This window comes from Dromiciops gliroides, chromosome 3, assembly GCF_019393635.1.
Source record: "Dromiciops gliroides isolate mDroGli1 chromosome 3, mDroGli1.pri, whole genome shotgun sequence".
NCBI classification, from domain to species: domain Eukaryota; kingdom Metazoa; phylum Chordata; class Mammalia; order Microbiotheria; family Microbiotheriidae; genus Dromiciops; species Dromiciops gliroides.
Window position 1 is genome coordinate 632,635,984 of NC_057863.1, and position 14,398 is coordinate 632,650,381.

The 14,398-nt window shown below is 46.0% G+C and overlaps 1 protein-coding gene and 1 pseudogene across 3 annotated transcripts in view; both read right to left on the bottom strand.

Annotated features, from left to right (window-relative positions):
* The window catches only part of AJAP1 (adherens junctions associated protein 1), a 271,201-nt gene extending 263,944 nt beyond the window's left edge, over positions 1–7,257 (bottom strand). For 2 of the 3 annotated variants that reach the window (XR_006355763.1, XR_006355764.1), the window contains exon 1: positions 5,978–7,186. Coding sequence is in view for 1 of the 3 variants with exons in the window: in XM_043997816.1 (XP_043853751.1) it covers positions 5,978–6,006 (29 nt within the window). In the remaining 2 variants the exon portion in view is untranslated. Of the gene's footprint in view, positions 1–5,977 lie in introns of all 3 variants that reach the window. The other variant, XM_043997816.1, reaches the window with a different exon arrangement.
* Positions 7,258–12,557: 5,300 nt separating this feature from the next.
* Positions 12,558–13,360, bottom strand: LOC122750937 (annotated as a pseudogene).
* Positions 13,361–14,398: the final 1,038 nt, after the last annotated feature.

Here is a 14,398-nt window from a genome sequence, read left to right on the forward strand (position 1 = left end):
AGGCTGCAGGAGCTCACTCCCCAACTCCCCAGGACTCCAGGCAATAAAAAGTAAGCAGAAGGGCAGAGCACATGATTTCTTAAATATGCCAGCCACCTCTGGGCAGGTTTTCCTGTAGCTAATGAAGCAACTCCACCTCATCAACAATGTGTAAGAATTCCTTGCTCAGGACTGATTTGGGAGAATTTAAATTTGTTAACCATTAAAACCCATAGATAAAGACTGGTCGTCTGGCTATTCAAAGTCCCTAGGGTCTCTTGAGAAGAGGAATAGGGCACCTCAGAGAAACTCTAGGCTGAGAGACTTCACTGTGCCTCCTTCCCCTTTCCTCCTTGTTCTAATTAAGGCTGAGCCTGCTCCCTTCCTGCCCTGCTGCTGAGTCCGATCGCTACAAGACAGTTAGGCAGCTGCTTCATTCCTCCCTGGCACTGGGTGAACTGAGTGTTCTCAGTGGTTCATCTGTAAAGGGCTTTGGGGACTCAGCTCTGCTGAAACAGTGGCCCATTTATATTGTGTTACAGCTAGAGAATATACTAGAGAGATGAGGAAGTGACTAAGGTAGCCTGTCCTTCTCCATACCTACTAGACCTGTTGTGGAGGACACATCACCATATTTGGTCACTGGTGCCCTGCTGGAGACTCTACAGTTTATTCTCTTAGGGGCCAGGAAATTTTAATTCATCAGTTTCTTCCCTCCTGAAAAGGAATTTTGAATTTTGTGGATTTTTTTCCACATATATCCAGCAAGATTTTAGAGTGAACTGGAGTTCAAACCCTGTTTTTAGTGACCTTAAACAGGTCACTTAACCTCTCTGTTCCTAAAGCAATTCTTTAAAGGATGAACTACTAAGTTATTGATGGGGGCCTCAATGACTAATCAAGTAAGAAACATTAATTAAGAGAATGATATGTGTCAGATACTATGCTATACACTGGAATAAAATGATGTAAAGACAGGATGAGGGGAGTGGAAAGAGAGGGAGAGGTCCCAGACATAAAGGGATTTACATTTTATTAGTACACATATGCACACACACACATGTATGCACACAGTGAGTCCAACACATACTTTCTGTTTCACTAATAACTAGCATTTATATCTAATTTGAAAAGGGCACAAATTAGCTCATTTGATCATCACAACAATTCTGGTGTGTAGGTGATATCATTATTCCCATTTTACAGATAAAGAAACTTCATCAGACAGAAGTTAAGTGACTTTCCTAGTGTCACCCAGACAGTAAGTGTGTGATGCAGGATTTGAACTCAAGTCTTTCTGACTTCATGTCCAGGACTATTACCAACTGCATCACCTGAGGCCCAGAGTTATTAAGTGACTTCTCCACAGCAAAGTAGGAATTAGAACCCAGTCCTTTGGCTCCCAAATCTAATGCTCTTTTCCCCCAGGTGTTGTTGGATTGCTTCAGGTGACCAGCAACAATTCTTTTGCCTCCATGACATTTTTGTCTAATTGGCATTAGGGAAGATGAAACTCTCTCGTGTCAGACTTCAAACAGACACACACAAAAAATCTAGATCAAAGATATATTTGGCTTTCAGTGCTAATCTTTACATCAGTTTGGTCTCTGCTGACTTGTTACCCTTTGAAGAAAATTTAGCAACTACTTATTTTAAACAGATGACTGTTCTCTAACCCCAAACATGGTACAGAAGCCTAGCAGATGGCTGGCCACTGGATACAGCCAATTTTGTATTTGCCCACAGGATGATACAGGACAGATTTTTAATTGACATGGTTGAGATACAATATCCCCCTTATTTTCCCCAAAAGATACTTCAAGGAGATCTTTGAATATCTAATCTACAACCCATAACAAGCCAAATTACTGAAGTCCAGGTCAGAGTTGTCAGATTAAAAAACACATGAAACCTGTTCCACTATCATCCATGATATCAATAACCAGGAGAGAGGAGAGAGGAGAGAGAGAGAGAGAGAGAGAGAGAGAGAGAGAGAGAGAGAGAGAGAGAGAGAGAGAGAGAGAGAGAGAGAGAGAGATCTAAAAAAACCTTTGAATGGAGCTTCATCCCACTATTGAATCCATCTAATAAAAGGAAGATGAAAAGAGGCTCCTAGAGGAATTTCACTCTTTTTCATCTCCTGAGAAAATGCTACATCCCCCTTGCCTAGCAACAATTTCCCAGGTGGGGCCCCTGGGAGAAGGATTGGGGCTGCAAGGAGGGAAGGGAATGTGTTAGCATCAGGTTTAGTTGCTGCATGAAAGTGAGCTTTGTTCAAGGAGGATTGTCCACTGGTAGGTATCATTGTCAATGGCACTAGATAGATTCTAGTTGTGATCAATTTCACCTTCAGCAGCATCAGTAACAGCTAGGAGTGGGAGATAGCCTGGATTTACTGGGATGAGGATGCTTATGGAAGGAACACTTGATTCAAAGACTAAAAGTCAAGCTTGACAATGCCAGCTGCTGTCTGGGTTTACAGAGAATATTGGTGATGCCCAGAACTCAATCGTTTCTAATTTTGTCATTACAGGAACCTCCAAAGCAGTGTTCCTGCCCACAGGTTAGCCAAAGGGGTTTTTCCACAGGAATTCCCCCTGGGGAAAGGATCCTTGTTCTGGGATGGATATTCAGCATGCATCGGAAAAGTATCTGGCTCTCCAGAGCACAAATATTGGGGGAATATAGCCACTTCCCATTCTAAAATAAAGGTGTCCTGCTGAAAGACTAGGTCTAGGAGAAGAGCTATGGGATTAACCTGTTCTAGGATGTTTGTTCAATTGTCTGGCATCTAAAGCTAAAGATTCCCTTCACAAATAAGAGCAAAGGCCCAGAGAGCTCATAAGTCCCTCGGTAAGCTTCTGATCCCAAATTGAGTGAATAAATAAAAAGCATGCAAAATCAAATTAAAAGTAACCAAGCAATCCTAGAGAGGTTGCTTGATTAGAATTGGTGGGAAGTTACTTTCTAGGGTTGTTTTTTGTTTGGTTGGTTGTTGTTGTTTTTTTTTTCCTTTTGTTTGTTTGTTGTGTTTTGTTTCAGTGACACTTAAACAGCTTAGCTCTGGAAAGACAATCTTCAGGCTACCTCTTCCTCCTCCCCTTCCTCCTTCCCCTTCTCCTCCTCCTGCTCCTCCTCCTCCTCTTCCTCCCCCTCTTCCTCCTTCAGAATCTCTCTTGTGCTTCTGCTTCAGCTCACAGGTCACAAACCAACTAATCCTATCAAGTCCTCAAACTGCTCCATCCTTGAAACTGGAACCAAACAGTCCAGAGAGAGCTGAGCCATCCATCAGAGTCATCAGTTCATTGCCTCTCTCCATGCTTTACTGGCCCTATCTTGACTTGGACTTGGGTGGTGGTGGTGGGGGGGGAGGCAATGTTAGCCTGGTAAGCAGAAGCATTCCTTCAAAGAAAAGGGGATCAAAAATGTTAGCTAGCTGACCACACACCTATTTCAGCTGCAAAATGCCTCTTGTGACCTTGACACACAATAGAGTCCTAGTTAGTATTTAAATAGGTACATATGCTTATTGCAAACCTTGGTGCACTGAAAGATGATGGGGAAATGGCATTTATATTATCTCAGGATGTCAGCATTTAGGCAAGATGAAACACAAACTTAAATTCAGTAACAATACCTTAGATAAAACTGGGAAGAAAATATATCATTTCAAAAAGCCTTAGAGATGTTTTCAAAAACCAATGCCAAAGTTCCATTCTCTAAAGCAAAACCCCCAATTTTTTATCACTTAGTACATATATTAGAAGTGTTGTTTTGAAACAAATAGACCGACCCTTAGTTGGAGTCAATTATATGCTCTCTCTCTCTCTCTCTCTCTCTCTCTCTCTCTCTCTCTCTCTCTCACACACACACACACACACACACACACACCACCACCACCACCAGTAGCTGCATCCTTCCTTCCTTATAAAAATGCAGAGGTTTATTGATCTAGCAGTTTAACAATCCTAATAGAACTTCACTCCAAATAACTTCGCAAATGTAACCAAAAATGCATGGATTATAAGGTAAGCGAATGTCAATCAGAAAACACAAAATGTGAATGAGAAAAAGGTTAGATAATGAGCTTCTTTCCCCAGACCCAGAACCTTTGAGGTTTGGGAAGAGACCTCAGCCATTAGGAGACGGAAAGTATAACATTCAACAAAATAAACCATGAATTAGGATACTGTTGCAAAATGAGGACAGAAGAGAGATGAAAACAAGCAACTCCAGTGTGTCTCCTGCCCTGGACAGGCCCTCCCCAATGTCTGACTCCTTATCTAGCGGGTCCCACCAGTATTGATTCCTCTTCCAGCCAATACTCAATTCAATTGGCTTCATTATTAACCCTTTGAAACCCAAGTGAGTAAATAAGATTCCTGCTTCAACCTAGACCCCTGGGAGGAGCACTAGGCAGAGGGATAAGACGGAAGGAAAGCTTTGGGAGGAAGGAAAATAGTGACATTTGAGGGATTTAAATATATTATTTTTACGAAGGCGATGGCATTTAAATTAATTGGTAGGAGACTGGATTTTCGAAAATAAAAAGAGTCCCTTGAATAGCTTGGGAAGTATCCCAACCCTTTCTTTACATTTTTTTTTTCAAATTCTAGTCTCAAATTAGAGCCTGACAGGGGGTCCAGTCCCCCTCCCTCTTCCTCACCTCCCCCTTCCCCCCCCCCCCGTTGCCCTGGGGGTGGGGGGACCGGAGGAGGAAAGGGCAGTATTCCTGTCTCAGCCTCCTTCCTTCCCATTCTTATTCTTCCCAAAGCGGGAGTGCAGTGCATCCCAGTGGACAAACTGCGGAAGGACAAGTTGGCTTGCTTGCCTCCGCCTCCGCCTCCGCCCCCGCCCTGCTCAGCCAGGGTTCGCACTCTGTCAGCCTGGCTCAGAGGCGCGCTCCGGGCTCCGCACCGACGGCTTCTGAAGGCTGCCCGCTACGACCGCGTTCCTAGGCCCTATCCTTGGTGCTAGATGAGACCTGGCCTCTCCAGACCAGAGTCATACACCGCAGCCAGAGTCTGACCCAGGAGAGCAGGGCGCAGGCGGCAAGGCCAGCCATCGGGAGCTATAGGACAAAGTTTGCCTCGGAAACAGAAGGCAGCGGCGGCTCTACTCGTAGGCAGCTGGGTCCTCCGAGCCCTGGCTAATTCCAGCGATCTTAGCGGAGGTCCCCGCCCTCACCTACGCGGGTGTCCACGCAGGTGGAAGAGTGGCTTGGGAATCACACGCCGTGCATGCCTGGCACTTGCTTCCCCCTGTCCCATTTATCTCCGGGAGATTGCATGCACGTTTGACGATGCTCGCCCTTCTGCCCGAGGGGTTCCCAGGGCCCACGGCTATGAGCACTCATCTGAACTAGGGAGGCTCCAAGCCTCTGTTCCTAGCAAGGCTAGGCTACGGAACGGTCCCCCGTTTAGGGTCTGGGGACCGCCTAGGCAAGTGCTTGGTGATTTTGCGTTGAATTTAGTAACTCCTTCTGGAGTGCGCTCCGAAAGAAAGGAGCCTGGCCTCTCAGCCCAGATTGTTCTATTACCCAGCTCCCAAGGGCCGCCAGCAAGTGACCCTCCGGTAGGTGACACCGGTCTGGCAGGAGAGGAGTCTGGCTGGGGCGGACGGCCAGGACACTGCGCTGAAGCCGGGGGGGAGAATAGGGAACCGCTACCCCAAAGGCTCCAGTTCTTCCTCGCCTTTGGCCGAGCCTGAGAGAGGTCTAGAGCGTCCCCTAAGAGAAGGGCTGAGCTCTTCAGTGATCTGCTTTCCCCTCCTCCCCATTTGGTTAGAAATTAACCGAGAAACCCCCGGCGGACACTAGGAAGAAAGAAGGAAGACAGCAGAGAGATCTTCTGCCTGGTCTTTATGGATCATTAATTAAAGTACTGCCCAAGATCTCCCAAACGCGCGCGCGCGCACACACACACACACACACACACACACACACACACACACACACACACGCACACGCACACGCACACGCACACACAGGACTTCTCACCTGATTCCTAAGAGCTGTTTAATCCACATGGTCACGTTTCACAGAACCGAGCCTCAGACCTTCATCTCCCCGTCCATCGGCGCCTACCCGCCCCCCACCCCCAGCACCCCAACCCGACTCGCTGCGAGTATCCGCGCCCGCTGCGGTCCGTCTGGCGGCTCCGCTCCCTCGGCTAGCTCCCTGGGCAGCCTGGAGGTAGGATCAGAGAGTCGCCGCGCAGAGATCCATGCCAGTCCTGGGCGCGTCTCAGCTGTTGGGAAGCCTAGACCAGGCAGAAGCGCCTATAAATGAAGACATAGCTGCATAGATTAGTTGGGGGCTAGAAAGGGGGGTTCCGTTCTCAAAACCACCACATTCCCTTCCCCGAAACGGTCCTGGGTTTGTCTAGGGGTTGTTTTGGGTTCTTTCAATAGCTGGCTGGAGACCGGGGAGGAGGTTCGGAGAGACGAGAAAGACCCCACGTCTCTGAATCTATTTTAGCTCCGAAGAAGTGGTCTCTAGGAGAGTCTGTAGTTTCGGAGGCGCCCACGGATCTTTCCTCCAAAGGAAAAGAAAAAAAAAAAGAGGAACGAGGGAGGGAGGGAAAAGGAGAAAAGGCAGCGGTCGGGAGAGATCTGCGTTTTGTTGTTCTGGGTTTCAGCCTGAGCCCCACGTAGAGAGGAGAGAGATGCGTGGCGGAGGGAGGAGGGAAGAAGGACGCGAAGAACTGGCTCCAGGAGTTCGCAGCTTTCCCTAGCGGGTAGGATCCTTCTCCCCTAGACTTAGGGAGGCTGCCGAGGCTGGGGACCCAGCTGCGCCTGCAAAAGTGGACGAGAAGAAAGACTTTCCTCGCGGACTAGTGAACAGTCGAATTCGAGTCCGAGTGGAAGAGGGGAAAGAGGGGGTTCGGAGACTGCAGCGTCCGCCCGTCGGGTAGAGGAGGCAGGTTTCCCAGCGCCGCTCCAAGGGGCTCAAGTTTCCCGGTCTGTCCGAGGGCGAGCTCTCCAGACAATCTAAGCCTGGGGAGGCTGGGAAGGAGGCGGGGAGAGGGAGGTGCGCTCCGAGCTGAAGTTGCGTTGCGAGAGGAAGGAGGAGAGAGAGCCGAGAGTGGGGAGGGGGGGGGGGGGCGCCTTTTCCGCTTAGAGAGGAGCGGAGATTCCCGGGCCTCTGAGCCGTTCGGGCAGCGTCAGCCCCAGTGAGCCGCCCTATCCTCCCTTCCTCCTTTTCTCCGCCTTTTGCTCTTTCTGGATCCAGCCCCCTCCTACCTCCCCCAAGCAGGTCCCAACTCCGCCTGCTCCAATCCAGTCTCGCGTCACTCGACCTTCCCCCGCCCCTTTGACAGGAGGCTGAGACCCCTGCCCCGCTCTTGGTCCCCACCCCCTCTTCCGTCCTCCTGGACTCTGGCGAGTGGGGTTATTTGCATCGTCCGAGCGCCCCTGACAGACAGATCCCCCTCCCGCCCCCTTCCTCATTCCTTCCTCGTCCCCCCACGTCCCCACCTTGGACACAGCTTCGGAGATACGGAAGATTCCGATTGGACCGCCTGGCTCCGCCGGATGGTGTTGCCACGGTAACCGGATGGAACGTGGAGCAGCTCGAGGTTCCGACCCGGTTCCCGGGTGGGCAGTGGACTAAGCAGGCGACGCAGGGATGCTGGTGTGTTGGGGGGCGGGGGAGGAGATGCGGTTAAGGAGGGGGTGACTAACCAGAGGTGAGGCATAGGTTGCACGATAAAAGAGGACTCCGGGCCAGGGAAAAGTTTCCTTTAGCCAGAACAGGGCATCCCCTGGTAGAATCCCATAACCTGATCAGGAAGGAAGAGACCAGGATTAAGATGTTAGCTCTTGCCTGGCTTTTTTATTTTGATCTTTGGAGGCTTTTACCAGGCCCTTGACCTTTCCTCAACCAACTACTCCAGAGGATGGAGCCCGATCCCCCCCCCCCCCACACACACACACAAACACACAAACAAACATAATCCCCAGCCACCACCCTATAGTGCCTCTGAATTGGGATTCAGCTAATGGCCCTCAAACTCTAGGGTTTCAACAGTACTACATAGATAGACTCTAGCTTTTCGTAGTCTCTAACTCCTTCTAGCCTACCAATCCTTCTTTGTCTTTGCCTTACCCCGAAGCATTAACTAGCCTTTGCTCACATATCAGTGAGAGAGAGAGAGAGAGAGAGAGAGAGAGAGAGAGAGAGAGAGAGAGAGAGAGAGAGAGGTGTGGCTGGGAATGATAGTCCTTTTGTTGAGAAAGAAATGACATACACAGCAAAACCTCCAGTGGCAGGTTTGCTGAGTTCTCGTTCCACCCTCTGATGCTTTGTACAACCTTGGATAAGTTCATTGTCTCAATTTCTTTCACCTCCACTCTTTTTCTGCAAATACACAGCTCCAAGTCTCCAGGCTGTTCACAGAGATCTTTGAGACTATTATAATGCCAGGTAATAGGTGATCACCTCATGATTATTTATTCTCTCTTACCAAGAAGGATTAGCATTGTTACACGTTGCCATTTACTCGGGCACTACGGGGCAGTGAGAATGGTTCAAGTAGTTGGTTGGCCCCACACCTGTATAGGCAGAACACATAAATGGGCTGCAAGATCTCAAATCCAAATTTAAGGCAAGTCCCTAGCTGGCTAGAATACCCTTTATTCACATGCCGGGGGCAGTGGCTGCTTTGGGAAATAGCAAGTATGTGTTATAAATAACAAGTAACCAGAAAATATAAGAAGCCAATGAAATCCCTCTACCCACCTTGAATCCCAGTCTGTTGTAGTAGAAAATGTAAGCCTAGAGAGATCTGGGTCCAAGCCACCAACCCTGCCTCCAACAAGCTGTGATAAATCACTTTAGTTCCTGAGCCTCAGTTTCTTCTAGAAAATAAGTATAATAATAACTGTAGTTCCCGATTCACATGGTGATTGTGAGACACAAATGAGATAATGTAGATAACAGCACTTTCTAAACCTTAAAAGGTTATATGACTGCCAGTTATTATTATGAAACAGAGATGCAAAAATAAAGGTGGGGGGACATCTGGATCTGAAATCCAAAAGCAACTCTGCAAACAGTTACCTCTATAGAACAAAGAACTTTCTTAGCATGAAAAGGGCTTATGGCCATACTGTTAATTAAGCACTGTACTTTGCCAACCTTAAAGTGCTATATAAATACTAGATGTTTTAATCCACCTACAGACTCAATTCCTTAGTTCCTCCCACCTCAATCAAACCATCTTCATCAAAAAGGGAAAAATAAGCAATAGAGATGAGTCCTTGCCACCTAATCTGGCCCCCTTTCCTCGTAGTACCCCCAGGTTAGCTCTTCAGGAGAGGCCCTCTTTCCTTCATCTCAACAGTTACTTGCTGTTGTTGTTTGTCCTCCTTGAAGATGACTATGATATCAGGAGGTGATATGAATTGACCTGAAGTGAATTGGATTTAAGTGAGGGAGGGCTGTGCTAAATCATCACTCTCTCTTCCAGATGGCTCTGGAAGAGATATATACATCAGCACAACTGGAGATGGGCCCAGATGTTTGAGGCAACTGGGGTTAAGTGACTTGAGCAGGGTCACACAGATAGTGTCAAGTGTCTGAGAGAGGATTTGAACTCAAGTCCTCCTAAATCCAGTGCCAATACTCTATCCACTGATGCACCTAGCTGCCCTTCCAACAGGCAGTAGAGTGATAGACAGATGATTGGATTTAGATCCAGGAAGATGTGAGTTCAAATCACATTTCAGGTCTTGCTACCTGAGTGATCCTGGGAAGTAATGTAACTTCTCTTTGCCTGATATACCTCAGATCTATAAGATGCAATGGCTGAGGGGTGGGATGTCTAGGATCCCATTTATGATATTCCTATTTTTCTTCATGTGTTTCATGTTCCTTTTAGAGTTGGCTATTTTAAAATCTGATCCAAAGCCCAAATTATCCACCATCTTGTTGTAATTTTTCTCCCAAAAAAATAAATCACTCTTTAAGAAGACAGTTTATTTATAAGATTAAGCTTGCATTTTGCAGGGAATGGAGGGTGTCCATTAGCATTGTTATTGTTTTCCAGAATGAACATACAGACCCAAGGAGTTGGTTGGTAGGGTGTGGCATGATTCAATTACTTTTCTCTACTGCAATCAATGAGTGAGACAGGTTGGTAATATCCCCCATTGTGGCATCTGGGCCTTCACTGAGCTGTTCCACAGGTGACCTTAATCCACAGCTGCAAACCCCAGCTGAGTGCATCAAGATGCTGTAGTTTAAATGGCACTTTGAGAAATAGGCAAAACTACAGGCTCACTTTGTAAGCAACCCGAGTGACTCATGCAACAGTTGTAATACATGGACGAAACACTCAATGCTTCCACTACCCATCAGAAAACTTGCTCGTTAACAACAAAAAGAGCAATTGGCATCTTCCGGTAACAGGGATTGCCTGTGTTATATCATTGGATGGATGGATAAAGAGACCACTCTTTCCTGAGAACAGGCAAGCAACTGGCTTGTGCATCTGTGGCCACCCCAGGGCACCCCTGGGGCCAGACGGGGCTTAACCTTGAAAGTATGCCCCTGGGGACAGGTAGGAGGCAGGGTACATCTATTGTTCCACTAGTATGGCCACTTGTGTTGGTGAGTAAAAAGAGCTGTTTCCCATTGCTGAGCTACTCATCACGTGACTGAAGGCTAGCAGAAAGTGCCCAGGGCATAGAAGACAACATTAAATTCAAGTCTGCACTAGCCATTGTTTTTGGCTAAACATGCAAGTTTACCACTGTCTAAAATTATTCTTTGAAAAGAACAATTCCCATTTCTATAATTCTTTATGGCTTATGAAGCCCCTTCTTCATTGGAAGCTCCCAAATAGATATCATAAACATTATTAACCCCATTTTATTGATGAGGAAACTGAGAATTAACAAAGGTGTAGTGACATCAATGAAAGTTTCAAAATGGGAATGCGAACTTAGGTAGTCCCTCATTTCTCTTTCCAATATATCCCTATTTCTTTTTTTGTTTGTTTGTTTAGTGAGGCAATTGGGGTTAAGTGACTTTCCCAAGGTCACACAGCTAGTAAGTGTTAAGTGTCTGAGGCCGGATTTGAACTCAGGTACTCCTGAATCCAGGGCCGGTGCTCTATCCACTGCGCCACCTAGCTGCCCCTATATCCCTATTTCTAAGAAAGAAGAACACGAATGTCATTCTTGCAGGAATGGGCAACCCAGCTGGTGGGTGCAAAGAATGGAGGCTCAAAGACCCTGTTTTATCCCCTAGACCATAGCATGAATGGAACCTCCCCTTTTTCATCACTGGTTGATTAATCAAGGGTTACAATCTACTTGCAAAAACTAGCTAATTGGAAAGCAGTATTCCCAACCCTAATTTCCATAATTATTCTTTGGGTTCATAGCCAATGGGGGAGGTGATACAAAGACAATTTTTTAATATTTCCTTATATGGACATAGGTCAGGAGCAGACCTAATTCAGACCAGTTCAGGGTGCCTAGAACCATATGATTTTGTTTGCCGAAGGGGAAGGAGGGGATCTGAGACCTTTGTCCTAAAACAGTTCTGGAGGAGTATAATTTGAATGGTGACTATTATATTCTTATTGAGAGGAAACCATTCCTAATTTCCTCACAAGGATTATTATCAAGTCTACCCTGAGTGGGTCCTCTATTTAGTCCCTTTCTCTATGGGGGTTCATGAGGCAACTTTTCTTGAAATCAAAAGGTTTGGGTTTTAGCTCCTTCAGAAATGTGCTCTATACACAGTAGGTATTTCATAATTTTTATTAGAAAATATGAAATTGTAATTTAATATCTAATATTCAGAAAATTGGGGCAGAGTGTGTACCCTATTAAAAATCACAAGGTCATTCATTCCTTCATTTAGTTCAATAGAGCTTTGTTAACTACTTCCTGTGCATGAAACACTATGTTAGACTCTGTGGTGAAACACAAAGACAAATAAGGTATGGATCCATGTCTTCAATGAGCTAACAGTTCGGTAGTGGAGAAATGAAACCTGTAAGTAATTAGAATACAGTGTATTATGCTCTTCTGAAGTCTAATCATGGTATAGAACATGGCGTAGCTGGGGCAGCTAGGTGGTACAGTGGATAAAGCACCAGGCCTGGAATCAGGAAGATCTTAGTTCAAATCTGGCCTCACATACTTCCTAGCTGTGTGACCCTGGGCAAGTCATTTCACCTTGTTTGCCTCTGTTTCCTCATCTGTAAAATGAGAGTACCATCCAGACACTATTAATATAACCAAATAATTGCTGTAATAGCAGTAAGAATGGATGCTATGAAAATTTAAAGGGTTATATGGTAAAATTTGAATGCAAGCAGGGCAGTAGTGCAAGCAGGAAGAGTAGTATTTGGCCAGATGATGATAAGGAAAGAGAAGAAATGGAATCCACAAAACCATGGAATTTAAATATTGGAAGGTACTGATCTTCTAGGCTGCCCTATACTTGCCTGAGAATACACTCTTTTTAAAAATTTTATTTATTTATTTATTTATTTATTTGTTTGTTTGTTTGTTTGTTTGTTTATTTATTTTTTGCTGTAGAGGATAGACTTTATTTGGACTTACACCAGCAGCCCGTGTTTCTTCAGCACCTTTGTGTATTTGTGTATTTTGCCTTCCACATTCTTCTCAGCTTGCTTGCATAGTTTCATGAGCTTATTTTCTTTCAATAATGGATCCTAGCTTTCTCCTTCCTCTTCTCTTCCAAAGTAGCAGTCACTGCCTGATACTTCCAGCCAACCTCGTGGGCCAGGCACCCCAGATAAGCAAACTTTCTAGTTGGCTTCAGACTGACAACTTTGAGAGCAGCTGGGACAACCATGCGTTTCCGCTTGTTATAGGGTGGGGGGATGCCATGGAACACCTTAAGGTGTTCCAAGGCAGCCTGACCGAGCTTGGTCTTGTGGGGAAGTATCCCTCTAACAGTCCTCTAGAAAATGTGGCTCGGGGCTCTGAAGTGATAAGGGCCTCTTGAAGGGTTTGTGTTCATTCGCTTTCAGAGGAAGGCCAGGTATTTCAGCTTGTTCCGGTAGAAGTTTCCTGGACGTTGATGCCTTCACAGCAAACCACGACCATCTTCCGCCCCAGGAGGACTTGTTTGGCCATGATGGCCACCAAGTGGCCCAGGAGTTGACCTCGCCCGTTGATCACCAGGACCTGCCCGTCCACCATGGCTGAGGCCGCCCTGGAAAAAAAAAAATCGAGAATACACTCTTTAATGTCATCCTTGTATCATTTGCTTGAAGACCCAATCCAGCAAGGGGACCTCATAGCCCTCCTGTAGAGGAAATGAAGTGAGTCATAAACTTCTACAATATCTATGGGATTGTGCTTATTCCATTGTACTCCTAGTTGGGTTAATGCACCAAAGTAATACCTTTTCTGCAAAGTTCCTTTTGATCCTCTGGAAGGAGGGATTTTTTCCTTTGTTTTGCTGGCTATTTTAGATACTACAATATTTAATTTAGTGTACACTGAATCTGCTGTCATTTGAGCTGGGTCTCTGATGTGTGTACATGATATTTGGACCCTTGCCAAATCAGAAAACCCCAAAGGAGGTCTGATAGGAACAAGCAGCAATTGAGTACACATGGTACTTGGAAAACTACCCAAACACAAGATGAGCAGGTGTGCCTAAAAAGGAAGCAGACTCATTTGGAACCCTGCCCTGTAAGAATCTACCCATGTGACATTGCTCCCATGTGTCCCTTCTTCCCTACTCCCACTACCACCTCCCCAACACAAGCACTCATCACCACCCACTTGGATGACTACAATAGCCTCCTTACATAATGATAACAATGAGCTAACAATAGCCCTCTTCTTCTCTCCAAGCCATATTTCACACCCTACCAGTGTGATTTTTCTTATATATTGTTTTTATCCTGCCCCTCCTCTGCTCAAAGATCTTCAGTGGCTCCCTATTACCTATCGAAGTTCAAACTCATTTACCTCCTATCTAGACTATTCATAACATGGCACCATCTTTCTAGCCTTATCCCATATGAAGCACCCCTATGTGTTGCAAATGATCTAGACAACTCTCTATCTCCTGAATACTTCATATATCCTCCTGCTTTTTTTTTTAAATACCATTTCACATTCCTAGAAAGTTCTGCCTCATCTTCTATAGTCTGGCATAATGGGCAGAATGCTAGACTTGGAGGCAGGAAGACCTGGCTTTACATCCTGCCACTCACATTTACTAATAGTGTCACTTTGGGCAAGTCATGTCAACTCTATTTCTTCCTATATAAAATAGACAAAACAATTGTTCTACTACCTTACTCACAGGGCTGTGATGAGGCTCAAAAAGACAATTGGTCAGTGAATCAATAAACAAATCTTAAGCACATAGCATGTACCAGGACCTGTGCTAAGTACTGGGAATACAAAGATTGGC